This window comes from Oncorhynchus mykiss, chromosome 12, assembly GCF_013265735.2.
Source record: "Oncorhynchus mykiss isolate Arlee chromosome 12, USDA_OmykA_1.1, whole genome shotgun sequence".
In the NCBI taxonomy this organism is placed as follows: Eukaryota; Metazoa; Chordata; class Actinopteri; order Salmoniformes; family Salmonidae; genus Oncorhynchus; species Oncorhynchus mykiss.
The window spans coordinates 94,725,697-94,751,882 of record NC_048576.1 but is presented as its reverse complement, the minus strand read 5'-3'; the positions used below and the strand labels follow the sequence as shown (position 1 = coordinate 94,751,882).

Below are 26,186 nucleotides of genomic sequence, written 5' to 3'. Positions count from 1 at the left end.
AAAGTAATGATGGACTGTTGTTTCTCTTTGTTTATTTGAGCTGTTCTTGCCATAATATGGACTTGGTATTTTACCAAATAGGGGTATCTTCTGTATACCACCCCTACCTTGTCACAACACAACTAATTGCCTCAAACGCATTATTAAGAAGGAAAGAAATTCCACAAATTTACTTTTAACAAAGCACACCTGTTAATTGAAATGCATTCCAGGTGACTACCTCATGAAGCTGGTTGAGAGAATGCCAGGAGTGTGCAAAGCTGTCATCAATGCAAAGGGTGGCTATTTTTAAGAATGTAAAATCTAAAATGGATTTTGATTTGTTGAACTTTTTCTTGGTTACTATATGATTCCATGTGTGTTATTTCATCATTTTGATGTCTTCACTATTATTCTGCAATTTAGAAAAAATAGTACAAATACAGAAAAACTCTTGAATGAGTAGGTGTGTTCAAACATTTGATTGGTTCTGTATGGTATGGTATTTTGTGTGTGTGTGTGCGTCAGTGTGTGTGTTATGCAGCTCAGGAAACTGTGGCGTTACAACACTAGCTAACTACTGGGACTCATTCAGGAAACTGAGGGGGCCTGAGGAGAATGTCAACAACACCAAGGTGGAGACTGAAGCATGGTGATGCAATTTACTAGCACATAACTGGATTGGTTTTGATACTGTCAACATAGCCTAGTCTAAGATACTAGCTGAACTAGGACTGGTTTTGATACTGTCAACATAGCCTAGTCTAAGATACTAGCTGAACTAGGACTGGTTTTGATACTGTCAACATAGCCAAGTCTAAGATACTAGCTGAACTAGGATTGGTTTTGATACTGTCAACATAGCCAAGTCTAAGATACTAGCTGAACTAGGATTGGTTTTGATACTGTCAACATAGCCAAGTCTAAGATACTAGCTGAACTAGGATTGGTTTTGATACTGTCAACATAGCCAAGTCTAAGATACTAGCTGAACTGTTTTTAAATATATAAAAACCCTTGAATGAGTAGGTGTGTCCAAACTTTTGACTGGTACTGTATATACTACAACAACAATATTTGGGGGCGCAGATTTAAGGCATTGGCTCTAATAATGTTCTTAGGTAGGCATTTCATAGGCCCCTGGGCTATATGGTGTGTCATTTAACAGTTGGGTGGAGCATGGAAATGGAGAGTTCTGCTAGAGGCCAGTACTAGACATAGGAGAGTTCTGCTAGAGGTCAGTACTAGACATAGTAGAGTTCTGCTAGAGGCCAGTACTAGACATAGTAGAGTTCTGCTAGAGGCCAGTACTAGACATGGTAGAGTTCTGCTAGAGACCAGTACTAGACATGGTAGAGTTCTACTAGAGGTCAGTACTAGACATAGTAGAGTTCTGCTAGAGGCCAGTACTAGACATGGTAGAGTTCTGCTAGAGACCAGTACTAGACATGGGAGAGTTCTGCTAGAGGTCAGTACTAGACATAGTAGAGTTCTGCTAGAGGCCAGTACTAGACATGGTAGAGTTCTACTAGAGGTCAGTACTAGACATAGTAGAGTTCTGCTAGAGGTCAGTACTAGACATAGTAGAGTTCTGCTAGAGGCCAGTACTAGACATGGGAGAGTTCTGCTAGAGGCCAGTACTAGACATGGGAGAGTTCTGCTAGAGGTCAGTACTAGACATAGTAGAGTTCTGCTAGAGGTCAGTACTAGACATAGTAGAGTTCTGCTAGAGGCCAGTACTAGACATGGGAGAGTTCTGCTAGAGGCCAGTACTAGACATGGGAGAGTTCTGCTAGAGGTCAGTACTAGACATAGTAGAGTTCTGCTAGAGGTCAGTACTAGACATAGTAGAGTTCTGCTAGAGGCCAGTACTAGACATGGGAGAGTTCTGCTAGAGGCCAGTACTAGACATAGTAGAGTTCTGCTAGAGGTCAGTACTAGACATAGTAGAGTTCTGCTAGAGGCCAGTACTAGACATGGGAGAGTTCTGCTAGAGGCCAGTACTAGACATGGGAGAGTTCTGCTAGAGGTCAGTACTAGACATAGTAGAGTTCTGCTAGAGGTCAGTACTAGACATAGTAGAGTTCTGCTAGAGGCCAGTACTAGACATGGGAGAGTTCTGCTAGAGGCCAGTACTAGACATAGTAGAGTTCTGCTAGAGACCAGTACTAGACATGGTAGAGTTCTGCTAGAGGTCAGTACTAGACATAGGAGAGTTCTACTAGAGGTCAGTACTAGACATGGTAGAGTTCTACTAGAGGTCAGTACTAGACATGGTAGAGTTCTACTAGAGGTCAGTACTAGACATAGAAGTGTTAATTTTGCAGGTGTTGCGGGTGGTTTGTCCAGAAACTGTCTGGTTGGAAACTGTCCTGCTGAGGTCCTCCTGGCTCAGGTCCTGCTGAGGTCCTCCTGGCTCAGGTCCTGCTGAGGGCCTCCTGGCTCAGGTCCTGCTGAGGTTCTCCTGGCTCAGGTCTTGCTGAGGTCCTCCTGGCTCAGGTCCTGCTGAGGTCCTCCTGGCTCAGGTCCTGCTGAGGTCCTCCTGGCTCAGGTCCTGCTGAGGTCCTCCTGGCTCAGGTCCTGCTGAGGGCCTCCTGGCTCAGGTCCTGCTGAGGGCCTCCTGGCTCAGGTCCTGCTGAGGTCCTCCTGGCTCAGGTCCTGCTGAGGTCCTCCTGGCTCGGGTCCTGCTGAGGTCCTCCTGGCTCAGGTCCTGCTGGATAGGGAGACCCTGCAACATCTTCAGAGACGGCCTACAGGGAGGAGGTGAGGGCCCTCGGAGTGTGGTGTCAGGAAAATAACCTCGCACTCAATGTCAACAAAACTAAGGAGATGATTGTGGACTTCAGGAAACAGCAGAGGGAACACCCCCCTATCCACATCGATGGAACAGTAGTGGAGAGGGTAGCAAGTTTTAAGTTCCTCGGCATACACATCACAGACAAACTGAATTGGTCCACTCACACAGACAGCATTGTGAAGAAGGCGCAGCAGCGCCTCTTCAACCTCAGGAGGCTGAAGAAATTCGGCTTGTCACCAAAAGCACTCACAAACTTCTACAGATGCACAATCGAGAGCATCCTGGCGGGCTGTATCACCGCCTGGTACGGCAACTGCTCCGCCCTCAACCGTAAGGCTCTCCAGAGGGTAGTGAGGTCTGCACAACGCATCACCGGGGGTAAACTACCTGCCCTCCAGGACACCTACACCACCCGATGTCACAGGAAGGCCATAAAGATCATCAAGGATATCAACCACCCGAGCCACTGCCTGTTCACCCCGCTATCATCCAGAAGGCGAGGTCAGTACAGGTGCATCAAAGCTGGGACCGAGAGACTGAAAAACAGCTTCTATCTCAAGGCCATCAGACTGTTAAACAGCCACCACTAACATTGAGTGGCTGCTGCCAACACACTGACACTGACTCAACTCCAGCCACTTTAATAATGGGAATTGATGGGAAATGATGTAAATATATCACTAGCCACTTTAAACAATGCTACCTTATATAATGTTACTTACCCTACATTATTCATCCCATATGCATACGTATATACTGTACTCTATATCATCGACTGTATCCTTATGTAATACATGTATCACTAGCCACTTCAACTATGCCACTTTGTTTACATACTCATCTCATATGTATATACTGTACTCAATACCATCTACTGTATCTTGCCTATGCTGCTCTGTACCATCACTCATTCATATATCCTTATGTACATATTCTTTATCCCCTTACACTGTGTACAAGACAGTAGTTTTGGAATTGTTAGTTAGATTACTTGTTGGTTATTAATGCATTGTCGGAACTAGAAGCACAAGCATTTCGCTACACTCGCATTAACATCTGCTAACCACGTGTATGTGACCATTAACATCTGCTAACCATGTGTATGTGACCATTAACATCTGCTAACCATGTGTATGTGACCATTAACATCTGCTAACCATGTGTATGTGACCATTAACATCTGCTAACCATGTGTATGTGACCATTAACATCTGCTAACCATGTGTATGTGACCATTAACATCTGCTAACCATGTGTATGTGACCATTAACATCTGCTAACCATGTGTATGTGACAAATAACATTTGATTTGATTTGATTTGAATCAAAGCTGACAGTTATTTGACAGTCATTTATAATCTACGGAATGTATCAATGGCAGATACACTCATTGTGATATCATCAACCCGCGACCATCTGTATCCCACCACACCCCCCCACATCTGACAGTCACACACACACATGTGCATGTGTACATCATTACACATATGCTCTCTCCCTATCCTCCCTCCCTCCAACCCCTCCACACCCACTCTACTTACATTAGGATATAAAGCAGATCACGTTCTTCTTTTGTCTGACTCAGTGGCCTTGTGGTTAGAGGTCTGCCCTCAGAATGTGAAGGGTTATGAGTTCAATCCCCAGCTGAGTCACACCGAAGACTGTAAAAATGTGGCCTAATGCGTCACTGCTTGGCGCTCAGCATTAAGGAGCTAGATTGGGGGTAGACTAGCATCCTGTCCAAGTGGTGTACTGGTGCATTAAGGAGCTAGATTGGGGGTAGACTCGCATCCTATCCAAGTGGTGTACTGGTGCATTAAGTCGCTAGATTGGGGGTAGACTAGCATCCTGTCCAAGTGGTGTACTGGTACATTAAGCTTCCTCACACTATGGAAACAGGAGATGGGCTGCTTTCTTACTACACATTATAAAACGTACTATAGTTCGCCAGAACAGCTGGTCTATCACGTGTTTGTAAAGAGCACAACGATGAAAGTGGGAGCAGGTGAGTCCAGCTGTGTATTGACAGGGGTTGCATTTTATATTGAAAGTCAACAGTGTTTTTTTTTTTTGCTGCTATAGAGTAGTGGTTCCCAAACTGCGGGGCGCGCCCCGTAAGGGGGTCTCTTGAAGTTGTAATAGTAGAATGCACAAGGTGCACTTTGGAAATTGGGTAGCACATCATCAGTTCCTCTTGTCATGTCAGTCATTACAGACCTTAGAGAGATATGTATAACCTGTCAGAAATGTCCACCAACTAGCCCATGTCAGCTAATGGTTTTTAGCCCTTAGATTTTGTTGTAATGTTTGAGTCACTCAAATATCACATGAACACACATTAGACATGGCAAAATGTATAGAATTGCAAGAAAATTATCTCTAAAATTGCAACATGTTCTTTCTGCCAACAAGAATATTATGAACAGTGTTTGTTCCCATAGAAATTGACGTGTGTCGGGGGGGGGGTGGGGGCTGTTCACAGAAAATACATGAATCTGATGACAACAGATGTACAACGTTATTTGGCTGGCAGCCGCACAACTAAATGATGGCCATCATGGTGTAGGTGGGCAGGCGGGCGGACGGACGGACGGACAGACAGACATCTTGTTATTACTACTCTCTCCCTTCACCATGGCAACATTAGCATGTTATAGGTTACATGCCAAATGGCACCCTATTCCCTATATACTTTTGACCAGAGCCCATAGATCCCTAGATAACGCCTAGCAGTACTCTGATAAGATGTGGTTTCCTCTGAGGAGCTGAAGTGTCAGAGCAGAGCTAGCAGACGTGGTTAAATACCACATGTAAAAACAGGAAGCTGATGATGGAAAAACAAGTGGGTATTTTAAAGTTTTGTGGTTTGAAGATTCTGTGTCTTATGAGGGTTGCAAAGATATGATGTTCTTTCCAATTTAAAAGTTTTCTTCAACTGAATTTAAAAAGGGTTAGGGTTACTTATGTATTTCTCAGTTGACTAAACTAAAGGTAAATAATCGCCTCCTTATAACGCACATTGATGAAGAACATTTTAAAACCAGAAATCACTCTGTAAGATGATCATGAGGCTTATGTAACCTTTTGCTCTAAGTCTAAATCTGTGTCTATAAAGGGCAAAATTGTGGTGTAGATATTGGGGAGGAAGAACAGGCGACGGGGGGTCCTCCCCCTGAATTGTTTTGGGAACATTTTTAAAATGCATTTCCTGCTATTCTAAACCATTTGACATGTCTTACTGTATATGCCTCTCTTGAGGGGTATTTTGGGAAGTACTGTATATGGAGGGGTCATTTGAAAACAGTATCAATGGAAGGATAAGTGGATGGATAAGTGGATGGATAAGTGGATGGATAAGTGGATGGATAGTGGATGGATAAGTGGATGGATAAGTGGGTGGATAAGTGGAAGGATAAGTGGAAGGATAAGTGGATGGATAAGTGGATGGGATAGTGGATGGATAAGTGGATGGATAAGTGGGTGGATAAGTGGAAGGATAAGTGGAAGGATACGTGGATTGATAAGTGGATTGATAAATGGAAGGATAAGTGGATGGATAAGTGGATGGATAAGTGGAAGGATAAGTGGATGGATAAGTGGATGGATAAGTGGATGGATAAGTGGAAGGATAAGTGGATGGATAAGTGGATGGATAAGTGGATGGATAAGTGGATTGATAAGGGGATGGATAAGTGGATGGATACGTGGATGGATACGTGGAAGGATAAGTGGATGGATACGTGGATGGATAAGTGGATGGATAAGTGGAAGGATAAGTGGATGGATAAGTGGAAGGATAAGTGGATGGATAAGTGGAAGGATAAGTGGATGGATAAGTGGATGGATAAGTGGAAGGATAAGTGGATGGATAAGTGGATGGATAAGTGGATGGATAAGTGGATTGATAAGGGGATGGATAAGTGGATGGATAAGGGGATGGATAAGTGGATGGATAAGTGGATGGATAAGTGGATTGTCCCCCAACCCCCAAGATTTTTATTTTAGAAAAACATTTCAACACATTTGTACATTGGCAGAGAGAAACATTTCTACACATTTTGTCATGAGTCCGAGAGAAAATGTTGCAGTTTTAAAGCACATTTTTAGCAATTCTACACATTTTGTCATGGGGCAGAGTGAAACATTTTGCCATGAAGCTGAGAGAAAACGTTTTACAGTAACTGTCCAGTGAAAATATCACTTTCAAAACGTTATATTCTGGTTCCCCTTTCCTGTCGTCAAATGACCAAATCGCCCTCCAGTGGCCTCATGGGTGGAATGTTGTTCATATTTTTCATCATTTCATAATTAATACACTTAAGAAATATATATTTTTTTACCAAAGGCACACCCTATTTATTTCTGTTTGAACATTGAGAAAGAGAAGGATTTGGACCATTTTTAGGGCACAAAGTCAAACCGTTAAAGCTGATTTCCTGCAATTCTACACATTTTGCCGTTGTTTATGACGTGTTTATGACGTGTTTATGGCGTGTTTATGACGTTGTTTATGACGTTGTTTATGACGTTGTTTATGACGTTGTTTATGACGTTGTTTATGACGTGTTTATGACGTGTTTATGACGTGTTTATGACGTTGTTTATGACATTGTTTATGCCGTTGTTTATGACGTTGTTTATGACGTGTTTATGACGTTGTTTATGACGTGTTTATGACGTGTTTATGACGTTGTTTATGACGTTGTTTATGACGTGTTTATGACGTTGTTTATGCCGTTGTTTATGACGTTGTTTATGACGTGTTTATGACGTTGTTTATGACGTTGTTTATGACGTTGTTTATGACGTTGTTTATGACGTTGTTTATGACGTTGTTTATGACGTGTTTATGACGTTGTTTATGCCGTTGTTTATGACGTTGTTTATGACGTGTTTATGACGTGTTCATGACGTTGTTTATGACGTGTTTATGACGTTGTTTATGACGTTGTTTATGACGTTGTTTATGCCGTTGTTTATGCCGTTGTTTATGACGTTGTTTATGACGTGTTCATGACGTTGTTTATGACGTTGTTTATGACGTTGTTTATGACGTTGTTTATGACGTTGTTTATGCCGTTGTTTATGACGTGTTCATGTGATATCTGGGGACCCCATTTTTTTAAATGTCATTTTAAATAAATTATTTTGGATAAAGAATTGATCTGTTCTGAATATTGAGGAGGGACATGTCCCCCCCATCCCCCTTGGCAAATCGCCTATGGTACAGGGACACGCCAGGGCTCTTAGGCTACCCACGGCAGAACCATGGTCCCCTTCAAGCAAACTGTCCAACAGGTCTTTCTTGTGAAATACATTTTTATCTCTGTAGCTAGGTTTCCATCCAGTTGGCGACCAGATTTTCATGCAAATATAAAACAAAAAGAGCATTATCCAACCAGTGGTGGTGTTTCCACCAAACAGACTTGTTGGGGATATAAATTAGTATGTGATGACATAGTGCACACACACAATGGACTTTTTCACCTGAGTTTTCATGTACCGAATAAACATCAAAAGTTTCCATTTTCAACAGTCGTCACAAAAACTGGTGCGTTACGGACATTTGCCTACTCTGGTCTTGGCGTGTGTGCTCAAGCCAACAGCTCACAGGTACAGTGCAGGTAGGCTGTAGGCTGTGCAGGTAGGCTGTGCAGGTAGGCTGTGCGGGTAGGCTGTGCGGGTAGGCTGTGCAGGTAGGCTGTGCAGGTAGACTGTGCAGGTAGGCTGCGCATTACTTTATTCTCATAAAAACTTTGGATGGAAACAATATACATAAATAAAGGTTAAATAATAATTAAAAAACTATAAAGTTGAATAAAGTAAATGAATACTGAGTCACAGATAAACTAAGCAGTACTGCTTGTCCTGTGTGTCTGCAGGGAGAGAATATTAGGATAAACTTCTGATCTCAGAAAGGACATCTAAAAGATACGCAACCTTCAGACCACAACGTTAAAATAAAAACACCTCTTTCCACCATCGTCATCGTGTTGTCTTCTGTGGTGTTTTAACACCTCTGCTAACTCTTCCCTGCCTCTTCCGGCCTCCAGAAACTCAGATTAATAGATATGATCAACTGTATCATCAGAGTGAAAACATAACAGAAATGTCTCATATAAGATTCACATGCTTGACAGACTTCTCAGAGTAGAATGGCTTGGCTCATACATCTCGTCATTCAACTGGCTGTTCTAATCAGAACTGTCCTTACAGACCAGGACATCAAAGATGAAGGAGACAACTGTACCTTTTACATTCCTAATGATGAAGGAGAAGACTACTGTTTGATGTTAAGATCCTCAGCTGGAGAGAGCCTGCTACTGTGGAACACTTCAAACCCACTTGAGAATTCCACCCTGGCTGCTGAGTTTAGGGATCGACTGGTACTGGAGAAACCACTTCTCTATGTCAACAGTCTCACTCAGTCAGACTCTGGACGGTACAGGATGGAGTGTTGGACAGATGGCAGGGTGTCACGCCGGGACAGCAAGGACCTCCTAGTCTGCAGTGGATCAAATGAAGAAACGATTCTGCAGGTTAATTTAGGACACAGGGTAGAGTTGCAGTGTGAGGGCACAAGGGAAGATGCCAACATGACAGTCAGATGGTTCAGGGAGGATGAAAACGGAGACAACAGAGTGCAGCTAGCTGAGAACAGCTCCTCTCTCCACATCGCCAACATCACCATAAAGGACCTGGAGTCGTATTACTGGTGCATGGGACTGGGGGGACAGCTTTGTGTTTACAGCCTGGTCTTTAATCTGGGACATAAGTTACAGTATGTTGTTCTCTCAGTAGGAGAGGAGGCTGTACTGCCCTGCTTTAACCATGATGACCCCACTGGGACAGAGACGAGGTGGGAGAGTATCCGCTTTGGATACATCAGCTGGGTCCCCAGTCATCTCACTAGCGGAGGGAAGCAGATGTACCTGACAGACGGAAGAACATCAGGGAACTTCTCCCTGGTCATCCCATCACTGATGCTCAACCACTCAGGGTGGTATGGGTGCTCTGAGAAGTTACAAGGAACGTACAGATACACAAAACGCTATGCTCTCCTGGTGTGCCCCAAGGCTGAGCCTCTCACAGAGTTTTTCTCAGAGGGAGAAGAGGTTGTTCTCGGCTGTAACTATAATCTCACTGAGTCTAACAGGGTAGTGTGGTACAGACGGACTGCTCAGGTGGACAATGTCATTCTGGACACAAGATTACAACTAGCAAACTTGCCCCAAGACTTGGTTGGCCGAATGAATGCATCTCACCCTCCCTCCTTTCTGGTCCTCTCTAAGCTCTCACTGGCGGACAGTGGGGAGTACTGGTGTGCTGTCTTCTATGAAGGGATGTGCGTCTCAGTAACTAAGACCCTCTTGCTGGTGTGGGACCCGTTTGGCATCAACTCCACGTTCTACAGAGTGTACTCTTCACTGATGGGCTGTGCTCTTCTGGGGATGGTCTGTGCTGTGATCACTGTAAACCTGAAGACCAGGAGAAGAAGAGACCAGACTTCCCTGAAGACCCAGAGGACTGCAGCCCAGACACAGGGACAGCAGAGCAGCAGAGTGGAAGAGGAGAGAGAAGCAGAGTGAGGAAGAAAGAGGAGAGGGAAGAGAGAGGAGAGGGAGTAGAGAGGAGAGGGAGTAGAGAGGAGAGAGAGGAGAGGGAAGAGGGAGTAGAGAGAGGAGAGAGAGGAGAGGAGAGGGAGTAGAGAGTGGAGGGAAGAGAGGAGAGGAGAGGGAGTAGAGAGGAGAGGGAGTAGAGAGGAGAGGGAGTAGAGAGTAGAGAGGAGAGGGAAGAGAGAGGAGAGGGAGTAGAGAGGAGAGGGAAGAGTGAGGAGAGGGAAGAGAGAGGAGAGAAGAGGGAAGAGAGAGGAGAGGGAGTAGAGAGGAGAGGGAGTAGAGAGGAGAGGGAAGAGAGAGGAGAGGGAAGAGAGAGGAGAGGGAGTAGAGAGGAGAGGGAATAGAGAGGAGAGGAGAGGAGAGGGAAGAGAGAGGAGAGGGAGTAGAGAGGAGAGGAGAGGGAGTAGAGAGGAGAGGAGAGGGAGTAGAGAGGAGAGGAGAGGGAAGAGAGAGGAGAGGGAAGAGAGAGGAGAGGGAGTAGAGAGGAGAGGGAAGAGAGAGGAGAGGGAAGAGAGAGGAGAGGGAAGAGAGAGGACTGCAGCCCAGGCACAGGGACAGCGGAGTGGATAAGGATACTAGCAAGAGGTTTATGTTTTTTCTCATCTTATTCATCTGTTACCATGCACCTACAACAAAGATAGCTCAGATGTGCGAGTCCCTTTTTGAAAGTTTAAATGATTTTAAAGAAATCCCGCAGTCAATTATTTTACAAATAAATTCCAATAAACTGGGAAATGTTTAAATATTGATTTCCAATTCAGTTCAATGATAAAGATGAAGTGTTCTACAGTTCCAACTCCATAACTTGGAAAGATGTTGTTAAGATTAGATTTGAGGCCGCCCGAGTGGCGCAACGGTTGAACCATTCATCAACTGGAGTCTGTGCGACAAACCTGGACCTTTTTGTGAGTAGTTGACACAAGAACAAGAACTCTGTCAAGTCCTTTAACGGGGAAACACGTTGGAACCCTGCCGGTGAAAGCGTCTCTAGAAGTGGCCATCTGTAGATGTTGGAACCGTGAAAGCGTCTCTAGAAGTGGCCATCTGTAGATGTTGGAACCGAGCCGGGGAAAGTGTCTCTAGAAGTGGCCATCTGTAGATGTTGGAACCGAGCCGGGGAAAGTGTCTCTAGAAGTGGCCATCTGTAGATGTTAGAACCGAGCCACTACACCCTCAGTTCACCTGGTAAGTTGATTTTAACACATGTTCTTTTACACCAACGACCTGGGGAAGAGGTACAGTGGGGAGGTGGGATGAATGAGCCAATGGGAAGCTGAGGATGATGAATGAGCCAATGGGATGCTGAGGATGATGAATGAGCCAATGGGATGCTGAGGATGATGAATGAGCCAATGGGAAGCAGAGGATGATGAATGAGCCAATGGGAAGCTGAGGATGATGAATGAGCCAATGGGAAGCTGAGGATGATGAATGAGCCAATGGGAAGCTGAGGATGATTAATGAGCCAATGGGAAGCTGAGGATGATGAGTGCAGGGCAGCTCTAGCAGGGCAGAGATTTTATGAACTGACTTGTTGGACAGGTGGCAATCCTATGGTGGTGCCACGTTGAAAGTCACTGAACTCTTCAGTAGGGCCATTCTAGATCACAGATATGCATATACATGCCAACATTCACTTCGGTGCACACACACACACACACACACACACACACACACACACACACACACACGTACGTGCTGTACATACATTATACAGAGCTGTACATGACTCCTAAATCTGTCCTGTCATGTTAACTATCTCTCTAGTACAAAAACACTCCCTTTAACCCTATTGAACAGTCAATAAATCTCCCTCTCCCTCTTCCCCTTTGTCCTTCTAGTCTCTCTCTCTCTCTCTCTCTCTCTCTCTCTCCACCTTTATTATGGAGGTGGTTCTGCAGCAGCATGTAAAAGACCTGAATGAGATGTTGTTAATAACCTCTCTCTCTCGCTCTCATTTTCTCTCCCCTTCTCCATCTCTCTTCCCTTCTCCATGTCTCTCTCGACCCCTTCTCTATCCCATCTCTCTCTCTCGCCCTCCATCTTCTATATCTCATCTCTCTCTCTCCTGCCCACCATCTTCTCTATCTCATCTCTCTCTCTCTCGCCCTCCATCTTCTCTATCTCATCTCTCTCTCTCTCTCTTCCAGGTCTCCAGTTCTCTGGGCAGTATGGAGGTGGGTCTGCAGCAGCACCTGAATCGTCTGGATGAGATCTTTGCTGCGCGGGGAGACTATGTCCAGGCCTTGAGGTTCATGGGTCAGATGGCTGACAACATCATCAGACAGCTGACCGCCATGCCGGACCTCAGCAAGGCCAAGGTGGACCTGTCGGCCATCGCTGATCAGACAGATTACGTAGAGTACTACAGGTGAGAGGAGGAGACAGACAGACAGACAGACAGACAGACAGACCTGTCGGCCATCGCTGATCAGACAGATCACGTAGAGTACTACAGGTGAGAGGAGGAGACAGACAGACAGACAGACAGACAGACAGACAGACCTGTCGGCCATCGCTGATCAGACAGATTACGTAGAGTACTACAGGTGAGAGGAGGAGACAGACAGACAGACAGACAGACAGACAGACAGACCTGTCGGCCATCGCTGATCAGACAGATTACGTAGAGTACTACAGGTGAGAGGAGGAGACAGACAGACAGACAGACAGACAGACAGACAGACAGACAGACAGACCTGTCGGCCATCGCTGATCAGACAGATTACAGACAGACAGACAGGCAGGCAGGCAGGCAGGCAGGCAGACAGACAGACAGACAGACAGACAGACAGACAGACAGACAGACAGACAGACCAGTGAAGTGCTGCTGTCACTGACCTATGTCTATTATAACTCCTCATGGTGACTACCAGCCAGTCTATGTGTCTCTTGACTGTAGTCAAGGCTCTAGACTGGGCCTGTTGCTCCGGCCTGACTGACTGGTGTAATCTGACACCTATATATATTGGTTTTCCAAGGCTGGTGAGCCAGTGTGTTATGAAGTGACTGCTAGAGGGGGTACTGTGCCAGTGGAGGATCCGGTATGTATTGATGAAGAGGTGTTGTTTCACTGAGGGCAGAGGGGGATGGAAGGCACTCTTTATTTATCTCTTTCTCTTGTTCTCTCTCTTTCTCTCACTCTCACTCCCACTCCCACCCCTACCTCTCTCTCTTTCTCTCGTTCTCTCACTCCCACTCCCACCCCCTACCTCTCTCTCTTTCTCTCACTCCCACCCCCTACCTCTCTCTCTTTCTCTCGTTCTCTCACTCCCACTCCCACCCCTACCTCTCTCTCTCTTTCTCTCGTTCTCTCACTCCCACTCCCACCCCCTACCTCTCTCTCTTTCTCTCACTCCCATTCCCACCCCCTACCTCTCTCTCTCACTCCCACTCCCACCCCCTACCTCTCTCTCTTTCTCTCACTCTCACTCCCACTCCCACCCCCTACCTCTCTCTTTCTCTCACTCTCACTCCCACTCCCACCCCCTACCTCTCTCTCTTTCTCTCACTCTCACTCTCACTCCCACACCCACCCCCTACCTTTCTCTCTTTCTCTCACTCTCACTCTCACTCCCACTCCCACCCCCTACCTCTTTCTCTCACTCTCACTCTCACTCTCACTCCCACTCCCACCCCATACCTCTCTCTCTCTCTCTTTCTCCCACTCTCACCCCATACCTCTCTCTCTCACTCCCACCTCCTACCTCTCTCTTTTTCTCTCACTCTCACTCCCACTCCCACCCCCTACCTCTCTCTCTTTCTCTTTCTCTCACTCCCACTCCCACCTCCTACCTCTCTCTCTTTCTCTCACTCCCACCCCCACCTCCTACCTCTCTCTCTTTCTCTCTCTCACTCCCACTCCCACCCCCTACCTCTCTCTCTTTCTCTTTCTCACTCTCACTCCCACCCCATACCTCTCTCTCTTTCTCTCACTCCCACTCCCACCCCATACCTCTCTCTCTTTCTCTCACTCCCACTCCCACCCCTACCTCTCTCTCTTTCTCTCTCTCACTCTCACTCCCACCCCATATCTCTCTCTTTCTCTCACTCCCACTCCCACCCCTACCTCTCTCTCTTTCTCTCTCTCACTCCCACTCCCACCCCCTACCTCTCTCTCTTTCTCTCTCTTCCTCCCACTCCCACCCCATACCTCTCTCTCTTTCTCTCACTCCCACTCCCACCCCTACCTCTCTCTCTTTCTCTCACTCACTCCCACTCCCACCCCTACCTCTCTCTCTTTCTATCACTCCCACCCCCACCTCCTACCTCTCTCTCTTTCTCTCTCTCACTCCCACCCCCTACCTCTCTCTCTTTCTCTCTCTCACTCTCACTCCCACCCCATACCTCTCTTTCTCTCACTCTCACCCCCTACCTCTCTCTCTTTCTCTCACTCTCACTCCCACTCCCACCTCCTACCTCTCTCTCTTTCTCTCTCTCACTTTCTCCTTTGCTTCCTTTCATTAAAACACATTTGTCTGCATTTATACAGACATTTCTCCAGACAAATGTAATAGCATAGCGATCTCTTAGTGCCGCTCCTCACCCACCCAGTCTCTTCTCTATAAAGGTATGTGTGGTCATTTTACTGCAGGCTATCGTGGTGTGGGGTTACCAAACAGATAAGTGGTTTGGGGCCCATTCCATTCCGTTTCAAGACAATCTCACACTATGGATTCTCCCCCAGTTCGCCAAGTATGATGTCACAATAGCGCTAGAGGTGACTGTAGGTTTGCACTTTGACCTCAACATCCCTCTTATTGAAAGCTAGAAGCTTCATGATTTTTCCACAGGGGCCAGTGCAGTGGAAACGTGGCTTTATGTGGACACCACACACACATACACACACACACACACACACACACACACACACACACACACACACACACACACACACACACACACACACACACACACACACACATACTGCAAATACACATTTACATAGAAGAAAGACAGACAGACAGACAGACAGACAGACAGACAGACAGACAGACAGACAGACAGACAGACAGACAGACAGACAGACAGACAGACAGACAGACAGAGAGAGAGAGGTTAGTTCCTATAGGAGACACTGTAGGACATGTATTATCTATGTCCATGGATTTGTCCTGTTCAATTATTAACTTAACGTACTGGAAATGACCTGCTGCAGATCTAACTAAGAGACTAACACACACACACACACACACACACACACACACACACACACACACACACACACACACACACACACACACAAAGATGTGACCACAGACAGACAGACAGACAGACAGACAGACAGACAGACAGACAGACAGACAGACAGACAGACAGACTCTGCTTACTCATTCATTTATTCACTCACTCAAACTCAAACAACCTTTCAATTTCAATTCACACAGAGGTGAAATAAAGAATCGAACAGTAAACATTACACTCACAGTATAGAGGCATTCTCTCCCTCTGAGGCACCTGATCCAAGCGTTCAGACAGAAACCTCTAGTTTCATCTCCGTACCTGGGTCATATCTGCAGCGCCTTTGTTTTGGTGCTCGTTCCCCCTCCCTTCTACCTGCTACTGCTGATCCTAGACCTGTAACACTGTGCCCTCTCTGTTCTCTAGGTGGCTGACATACCTGCTACTGCTGATCCTAGACCTGTAACACTGTGCCCTCTCTGTTCTCTAGGTGGCTGACCTACCTGCTACTGCTGATCCTAGACCTGGTTATATGCCTGGTGGCCTGTCTGGGGGTGGCAAAGCAGTCCCGGTGGCTACTCACCATGTAAGTAACTGGTCCCCACTCTGCTCTGTGTAAAGCTGATCAGCAGATATGGACAGGTTTTAACACAAACACATTAACACATATTATCTCATCACCCATCTCCCCTGAGACGACTACCAACCACGTACAGTAAGTTACTGTAGTTCTGAGACGACTACCAACCACGTACAGTAAGTTACTGTAGTTCTGAGGTGATTACCAACCACGTACAGTAAGTTACTGTAGTTCTGAGGTGACTACCAACCACATACAGTAAGTTACTGTAGTTCTGAGGTGACTACCAACCACATACAGTAGGTTATTGTAGTTCTGAGGTGACTACCAACCACATACAGTAGGTTACTGTAGAGCTGAGATGACTACCAACCACATACAGTAGGTTACTGTAGAGCTGAGATGACTACCAACCACATACAGTAACAGTTACTGTAGTTCTGAGGTGACTACCAACCACATACAGTAAGTTACTGTAGAGCTGAGGTGACTACTAACCACATACAGTAAGTTACTGTAGTTCTGAGGTGACTACCAACCACATTCAGTAAGTTACTGTAGAGCTGAGGTGACTACCAACCACATACAGTAAGTTACTGTAGAGGTGGTTTCTTACCCCCTCTGGACAATGGACACAATAGCCCAGTTATATAGACTCGACACAAAACTTAACAAGAAACCAACCTCACTATTCAATATCTGTGTCCAGCAGCAAAGTTTAAACAAGTCAACAACATCCCAGTAATTATCCTCAAATCTCATTCCCCTTTAATATGTCTGTGTCTGACTGTATCAGTGATGTTGAACAGTTCTGCTGAAGACTTCTCTTCTTCTCTCTGATGGTGTCCACTAATGTCTATCGACCGGCCTGCTCTCCAGTATGTGTACTACTATACCCTTAACTCATTATCAAGAGCTTTCAGCCACTCTACTGCTGCTGTAAGACTACCAGAGGAGAGATATGAGCTGAAACCATCCCCAGCCTTTTAACAACCATCTGGGAGCCCTTTGCTTTCTTACTCAATCTATTTATCTTTCTGCTGCTGTCTTCTCTCTCTACCTCTCCCTCTTTCTCTCTCTCTCTACCTCTCCCTCTTTCTCTCTCTCTCTACCTCTCCCTATTTCTCTCTTTCTCTCTCTCTCTACCTCTCCCTGTTTCTCTCTCTCTCTCTCTCTCTCTCTCTCTACCGCTGCTTGTTTCTCTCTTTCTGTCTTCTCTCTCTACCTCTCCCTGTTTCTCTATTTCTCTCTCTCTACCTCTCCCTGTTTCTCTCTTTCTCTCTCTCTACCTCTCCCTGTTTCTCTCTTTCTCTCTCTACCTCTCCCTGTTTCTCTCTTTATCTCTCTCTACCTCTCCCTGTTTCTCTCTTTCTCTCTCTCTCTACCTTTCCCTGTTTCTCTCTTTCTGTCTCTCTACCTCTCCCTGTTTCTCTCTTTCTGTCTCTCTCTCTCTACCTCTCCCTGTTTCTCTCTTTCTGTCTCTCTCTCTACCTCTCCCTGTTTCTCTCTTTCTCTCTCTCTACCTCTCCCTGTTTCTCTCTTTCTGTCTCTCTCTCTACCTCTCCCTGTTTCTCTCTTTCTCTCTCTCTACCCCTTCCTGTTTCTCTCTCTCTCTCTGCCTCTCCCTGTTCCTCTCTTTCTCTCTCTCAACCTCTCCCTGTTTCTCTCTTTCTGTCTCTCTCTACTTCTCCCTGTTTCTCTCTTTCTGTCTCTCTCTCTCTACCTCTCCCTGTTTCTCTCTTTCTCTCTCTATCTCTCCATGTTTCTCTCTTTCTGTCTCTCTCTCTACCTCTCCCTGTTTCTCTCTTTCTGTCTCTCTCTCTCTACCTCTCCCTGTTTCTCTCTTTCTGTCTTGCTCTTTCGCTCTCTCTCTACCTCTCCCTGTTTCTCTTTCTCTCTCTCTCTACCTTGCCCTGTTTCTCTCTTTCTCTCTTTCTCTCTCTCTACCTCGCCCTGTTTCTCTCTCTCTCTCTCTCTCTCTCTCTCTCTCTCTCTCGCTCTGTCTGTTTCAGGATCATGGTGTTTGGGGTGATATCTCTGGTCCTGAGCTGGGCATCACTGGGAGCAGGCACTGCTACTGCCGTGGTAAGTGTCTGTTCTGTCCCGTCATCGCCAAACATGCTCGAATTAAAAAAACGGATTCAAGTTCTCATTCCTATGTCTTTAGTGATGTCATGGTCAGGTTGTGTTCTGATTGCCAGTCTTTCACTGGTTATAATTTGATTATCTGGCCAGATAACAACCAAACTATGACCTGTCCTACACATACACTATCTATGCAAAAGTATGTAGACACCCTTTCAAATGAGTGTATTCAGGTAGTTCAGCCACACCCATTGCTGACAGGTATATAAAGTCGAGCATACATCCATACATACACCATATACAAACATTGGCAGTAGAATGGATTTAATGAAGAGCTCAGTGACTTTCAATGTGACACCGTCATAGGATGATACCTTTCCTCCAAGGCAGTTCATTAAATATCTGCCCTGCTAGCACTGCCCTGGTCAACCGTAAGTGCTGTTATTGTGAAGTGGAAACGTCTAGGAGCAACAACGGCTCAGCCACAAAGTGGTAGGCCACACAAGCTGGAAGAACTTGACTGGCTTGCACAGAGCCTGACCTCAACTCCATCTCCACCTTTGGGATGAATTGGAACACCGACTGCGAGCCAGTTTGTTTGAGGAGCAGGTGTCCACATACTGGCCATGTAGTGTATGTGTGTCTACAGTATGTCTAGTCTTAGTGCAGTTAATAGGGCAGACTTTGTTAATAACAGAGCCTTTCAGGATCCCTCTCCCCACTCCCTCCATCCCAGAGAGGAGCCAGCATGATGGGACTAGGATTATCTAGAGGCTGGGCAGCTGTGCTTCTGACGCATGCAGGAGGGAGGGAGGGAGGGAGGGAGGAGAGAGGAGGGAGAGGGAGGGAGGGAGGGAGGGAGGGAGGGAGGGAGGGAGGGAGTGACATGAGGAAATCATGAGTCTACATTTATTTTACCAGAAAATACCCTGCAACAGTATCACAACAACAGTCAGAATTACAGTAATGTATGCCATGTTGACATCACTGACCAGTTTATCCACAAGATCATTGTTCCCTCTCCTCCTCAAACCAGATCATTGTTCCTCCTCCTCCTCCTCCTCCTCCTCTTCCTCCTCCTCCTCCTCCTCCTCAACCCAGATCATTGTTCCTCCTCCTCCTCCTCCTCAAACCAGATCATTGTTCCTCCTCCTCAAACCAGATCATTGTTCCTCCTCCTCAAACCAGATCATTGTTCCTCCTCCTCGAACCAGATCATTGTTCCTCCTCCTCCTCAACCCAAATCATTGTTCCTCCTCCTCCTCCTCAAACCAGATCATTGTTCCTCCTCCTCGAACCAGATCATTGTTCCTCCTCAAACCAGATCATTGTTCCTCCTCCTCCTCAACCCAGATCATTGTTCCTCCTCCTCATCCTCCTTCTCCTCCTCCTCAAACCAGATCACGAGTTCCTCCTCCTCCTCAACCCAAATCATTGTTCCTCCTCCTACTCAAACCAGATCATTGTTCCTCCTCCTCCTCCTGGCCATGTAGTGTATGTGTGTCTACAGTATGTCTAGTCTTAGTGGGGTTAATGGGGCAGACTTTGTTAATAACAGGGCCATTCAGGATCCCTCTCCCCCTCCCTCCATCCCAGAGAGGAGCCAGCATGATGGGACTAGGATTATCCAGAGGCTGGGCAGCTGTGCTTCTGACGCAGGCAGGCAGGAGGGAGGGAGGGAGGGAGGGAGGGAGGGAGGGAGGGAGGGAGGGAGGGAGGGAGGGAGGGAGGGAGGGAGGGAGGGAGGGAGGGAGTGACATGAGGAAATCATGAGTCTACATTTATTTTACCAGAAAATACCCTGCAACAGTATCACAACAACAGTCAGAATTACAGTAATGCATGCCATGTTGACATCACTGACCAGTTTATCCACAAGATCATTGTTCCTCCTCGTCCTCGAAACAGATCATTGTTCCTCCTCCTCCTCCTCCTCCTCAACCCAGATCATTGTTCCTCCTCCTCCTCCTCCTCCTCCTCGTCCTCGAAACAGATCATTGCTCCTCCTCCTCCTCAAACCAGATCATTGTTCCTCCTCCTCCTCAAACCAGATCATTGTTCCTCCTCCTCCTCCTCAACTCAGATCATTGTTCCTCCTCCTCCTCAACCCAGATCATTGTTCCTCCTCCTCCTCCTCCTCCTCCTCCTCCACCTCCTCAAACCAGATCATTGTTCCCTCTCCTCCTCAAACCAGATCATTGTTCCTCCTCCTTCTCCTCCTCCTCCTCCTCAACCCAGATCATTGTTCCTCCTCAACCCAGATCATTGTTCCTCCTCCTCCTCCTCCTCAAACCAGATCATTGTTCCCCCTCCTCCTCAAACCAGATCATTGTTCCTCCTCCTCCTCCTCAACCCAGATCATTGTTCCTCCTCCTCCTCAACCCAGATCATTGTTCCTCCTCCTCCTCAACCCAGATCATTGCTATTCCTCAACTCCTCCTCTCCCAACAATAAGAGAGGGAGATAAATATTTGGTCATAGAAATATAATGTCAATAGATCATGACTATATAGATTACCTCTAAACTTCTAGACATGTCATTGTATTTCTATGTGTATGAGGATTTTTTTGGACCTGCCAGTAACTGCTTATGCATGCACATCAACAGGCTCTCTCCCTACACACACAAACACGCACACGCATGCACGGTCCTTGCTATCTGGTTTCCCTGGGACATCTAACTCTGAGGTCACCCCATTAAAATTGAAATGTGAAATGGTTGAGGTAAGGGTTAAGGTTAGGGTTATGGTTAGAGTTTAGGGTTGGGATGTCCCAAGGATCCCGGATAGCACTAACCACACACACACACACACACACACACACACACACACACACACACACACACACACACACACACACACACACACACACACACACACACACGCACAGACTGTATGCCATGGTTGGTTCTGCTACGTTCAGCACAGGTTAAAGAGGCGTGTAGACTGTTGTTACTAACAGCCCTCTTGTGTGATCAGTGGTTGATTTACTTTGACAATATGTTATTTTCTGTCACAGCCTCCATCGACGGTCTAATAAAACAAAACAGTCATTGAGATTCTGGGAAGGGATTTGAGTCTGAAGTGTTTATGACGGGTCCTCAATTTTCTTTGTTCTGTAAGATCACTGTCCATTTCGAATGGAGTTGACTCCAACACTGACAGTATATTATCTTGTTTCCCCTTCAGGGCACCAGTGACTTCTGACAGTATATTATCTTGTTTCCCCTTCAGGGCACTGGTGACTTCTGACAGTATATTATCTTGTTTCCCCTTCAGGGCACTGGTGACTTCTGACAGTATATTATCTTGTTTCCCCTTCAGGGCACCAGTGACTTCTGACAGTATATTATCTTGTTTCCCCTGCAGGGCACCAGTGACTTCTGACAGTATATTATCTTGTTTCCCCTTCAGGGCACCAGTGACTTCTGACAGTATATTATCTTGTTTTCCCTTCAGGGCACCAGTGACTTCTGACAGTATATTATCTTGTTTCCCCTTCAGGGCACCAGTGACTTCTGACAGTATTTTATCTTGTTTCCCCTTCAGGGCACCAGTGACTTCTGACAGTATATTATCTTGTTTCCCCTTCAGGGCACCAGTGACTTCTGACAGTATTTTATCTTGTTTCCCCTTCAGGGCACCAGTGACTTCTGACAGTATATTATCTTGTTTCCCCTGCAGGGCACCAGTGACTTCTGACAGTATATTATCTTGTTTCCCCTTCAGGGCACCAGTGACTTCTGACAGTATATTATCTTGTTTCCCCTTCAGGGCACCAGTAACTTCTGACAGTATATTATCTTGTTTCCCCTTCAGGGCACCAGTAACTTCTGACAGTATATTATCTTGTTTTCCCTTCAGGGCACCAGTGACTTCTGACAGTATATTATCTTGTTTCCCCTTCAGGGCACCAGTAACTTCTGACAGTATATTATCTTGTTTTCCCTTCAGGGCACCAGTGACTTCTGACAGTATATTATCTTGTTTCCCCTTCAGGGCACCAGTAACTTCTGACAGTATATTATCTTGTTTCCCCTGCAGGGCACCAGTGACTTCTGACAGTATATTATCTTGTTTTCCCTTCAGGGCACCAGTGACTTCTGACAGTATATTATCTTGTTTCCCCTTCAGGGCACCAGTAACTTCTGACAGTATATTATCTTGTTTTCCCTTCAGGGCACCAGTGACTTCTGACAGTATATTATCTTGTTTCCCCTTCAGGGCACCAGTAACTTCTGACAGTATATTATCTTGTTTCCCCTGCAGGGCACCAGTGACTTCTGACAGTATATTATCTTGTTTCCCCTTCAGGGCACCAGTGACTTCTGACAGTATATTATCTTGTTTCCCCTTCAGGGCACCAGTGACTTCTGACAGTATATTATCTTGTTTTCCCTTCAGGGCACCAGTGTCTTCTGACAGTATATTATCTTGTTTCCCCTTCAGGGCACCAGTAACTTCTGACAGTATATTATCTTGTTTCCCCTTCAGGGCACCAGTGACTTCTGACAGTATATTATCTTGTTTTCCCTTCAGGGCACCAGTGACTTCTGACAGTATATTATCTTGTTTCCCCTTCAGGGCACCGGTGACTTCTGACAGTATATTATCTTGTTTCCCCTTCAGGGCACCAGTGACTTCTGACAGTATATTATCTTGTTTTCCCTTCAGGGCACCAGTGACTTCTGACAGTATATTATCTTGTTTTCCCTTCAGGGCACCAGTGACTTCTGACAGTATATTATCTTGTTTTCCCTTCAGGGCACCAGTGACTTCTGACAGTATATTATCTTGTTTCCCCTTCAGGGCACCAGTGACTTCTGACAGTATATTATCTTGTTTTCCCTTCAGGGCACCAGTGACTTCTGACAGTATATTATCTTGTTTCCCCTTCAGGGCACCAGTGACTTCTGACAGTATATTATCTTGTTTTCCCTTCAGGGCACCAGTGACTTCTGTGTGTCTCCAGACAAGTTCATAGCAAACAGGACCAAAGAGTTCCTCAGTGCAGGTGAAGTACCTTCAAGTTCAAGTTTAAGTTTGACTAATAACAGACTAACACAGGGATTTCTGCAATCTTCACAGTCCACACTGGCTCACACTGGTCAGACAGAATCACTGATCAGACAGAATCACTGGCCAGATAGAACCACTGGCCAGATAGAACCACTGGTCAGATAGAACCACTGGTCAGATAGAACCACTGGTCAGATAGAACCACTGGTCAGATAGAACCACTGGCCAGATATAACCACTGATTCAGAGCAAATCCTACATGTTAATTAAGATGTGTTTATGTTGTCTTTTCTTTCTAAAATGAATTAACATAATTAGTACAGTGTGTGTTTGGGTTCATCTTCATTGGGATGAGCTTTGGTTGTTTGACTCTCTCTCTCTCTCTCTCTCTCTCTGTCATGCTCTCCAATCTCCCCCCCCCTCTCTGTCCCTCTCTCTCTTCCTGTCCCTCTCTCCTTCTCTCACTCTCTCTCTCCCCCCCTCTCTCCCTATCCCCCTCCCCCTCTCTATCTCTCTCTCCCTGCCACTCTCTCGCCTCTCTCTCCACTTCCATCCATCTTTCGCTCTCTTTGTCTCCCCCTTTCTCTCTCCCACCCTCTCTCTCCTCTCACACTCTCCCTCTCATTTGCTCTCTCCCCCCCCTCTCTCTCTCTCTCCTCTCTCTCTCCTCCTAACAGAAGTGACACACTACTACCTGTATTGCAGTCAGAGTCTACCCAACCCTTTCCAACAGGTACTGAAATCACGTTCTAACACATTAGTGATATTTTAGTTTTTACAGTAGTTTTCCTTCATTAGTTTGATTAGTTCAGAAGCAGATGTTAATGAAAACGTCTGGGGATTAAAAAAAGCAGCGCTACTAATTTAATGACTTCAAGCTCATAACAAAAATACACTTTGATCCAAGTCCTTTTTATCTGTGAGATTTGGAGATCATGCGTGGGGTGTAGACATAGACAGTGTGTATAGTCTGCCTCAAGGACTACACAGTCCAGACACACACACACACACACACACACACACACACACACACAGAGACCAACCCCCCCTCCATCCCCAAATCCCTTGTATTTATTTACCATGCCGGGGATATAACGTACTGAAAGGGCATTAATGGTCTGTGTATTGAGGTAATATACAAGCAGTAGATACACCCTCATGGCCAGTAGACACACACACACACACACACACACACACACACACACACACACACACACACACAGCAGTATCCATTCAAAGCTTTGTGTTATGCCTTGTTAAGTAGACACGGATAATGTGCCCTCTTATGGCTGAGCCAATGGAAATATTGTCTGTTATTTGTGCTAGGGATCAGAGCGGGGGGGGGGGGGGGGGGGGGGGGGGTAATCCGGATAATCTGGGGCCCTCCATCTGAAATGAACGTGTCCTCCATTAAGTGTCCATAATGACACACTTTATGACTTATTTTCACTCATGTTTCCACACAACTTTGACTCTACAATTTGTGCGTGTGTGCATGTGGTGTGTGTGTGTGTGTGTATGTGCGTGTCAGTCTCTGACTATCTTCCAGAGGTCTCTGACCACCATGCAGATCCAGATACAAGGACTACTGCAGTTCTCTGTACCTGTCTTCCCTACTGCTGAGGTGGGGGGGATGGAGCAGCCGTCAACATAGAAATAACATTATATTTATTATATTCAGTACATAGATCTCTATGGAGCTCAACATCTGGTGCTCATGGTGACAATGTTCTCTTCTCAACGTGTAAGGACAGAGTGTTAAAACGCTGTTAACGCCCTCCTGGAGAGGAATTCTCAAAGCCTGCATGTCTGTTTAACATGTTAGGGTTAATTAGTGCTCTGTGCCACTGTGTATAGAATAATGAAATGTTATCCTTAGACTAGTAGAGCTAGGAGGGCACATAGTGCTACAGGAGGACACATAGTGCTACAGGAGGACACATAGAGTTACAGGAGGACACGTGGTGCTACAGGAGGACACATATAGTTACAGGAGGACACATAGTGCTACAGGAGGACACATAGTGTTACAGGAGGACTCATAGTGCTACAGGAGGACACATATAGTTACAGGAGGACACATAGTGCTACAGGAGGACACATAGAGTTACAGGAGGACACATAGAGTTACAGGAGGACACATAGTGCTACAGGAGGACACATAGAGTTACAGGAGGACACATGGAGTTACAGGAGGACACATAGTGCTACAGGAGGATACATAGTGCTACAGGAGGACACATGGTGCTACAGGAGGACACATAGTGCTACAGGAGGACACATGGAGTTACAGGAGGACACATAGAGTTACAGGAGGACACATAGAGTTACAGGAGGACACATAGTGTTACAGGAAGACACATAGAGTTACAGGAGGACACATAGTGCTACAGGAGGACACAGAGTTACAGGAGGACACATAGTGCTACAGGAGGACACATAGTGTTACAGGACGACACAAAGTGTTACAGGGAGACACATAGTGTTACAGGAGGACACAAAGTGTTACAGGAGGACACATAGTGTTACAGGGGGATACATAGTGCTACAGGAGGACACATAGTGCTACAGGAGGATACATAGAGTTACAGGAGGATACATAGAGTTACAGGAGTGTTCTTCCTCACACTGTCTTTATACCTTGTCTACAGAGAGATCTTCTGGGCATCCAGCGCCTGCTGAACTCTACAGAGTTCAACCTGAACCAGTTAACAGCCCTACTAGACTGCAGGGGGCTCCATAAGGTGAGATGATTACCCTGACACGAGAGGACGTCATGGTTACAGTCAGAATGCGTCTGTAGAATGAGAACATACCCAGAGACTCTTGAATGAAAAGACAAAAGGTGCTCTTAGGTTCTTTGAAATCCCCCCAAAACTATTATCTCACAACACTCCACTTTGTGACTATACCAGAAATAGAAAATG

The 26,186-nt window shown here is 45.9% G+C and overlaps 1 protein-coding gene across 3 annotated transcripts in view; it reads left to right on the top strand.

Moving 5' to 3' along the window:
- Positions 1-26,186, top strand: part of LOC110485321 (protein tweety homolog 2-like) — a 72,328-nt gene that overhangs the window by 34,389 nt on the left and 11,753 nt on the right. For 2 of the 3 annotated variants that reach the window (XM_036939322.1, XM_036939323.1), the window contains exons 4-10: positions 12,546-12,766; positions 16,067-16,162; positions 18,169-18,241; positions 23,185-23,254; positions 23,937-23,992; positions 24,791-24,883; positions 25,911-26,003. In XM_036939322.1, the coding sequence (XP_036795217.1) occupies positions 12,546-12,766; positions 16,067-16,162; positions 18,169-18,241; positions 23,185-23,254; positions 23,937-23,992; positions 24,791-24,883; positions 25,911-26,003 (702 nt within the window). Of the gene's footprint in view, positions 1-12,545; positions 12,767-12,996; positions 13,036-16,066; positions 16,163-18,168; positions 18,242-23,184; positions 23,255-23,936; positions 23,993-24,790; positions 24,884-25,910; positions 26,004-26,186 lie in introns of those variants that run through there. The other variant, XM_036939324.1, reaches the window with a different exon arrangement.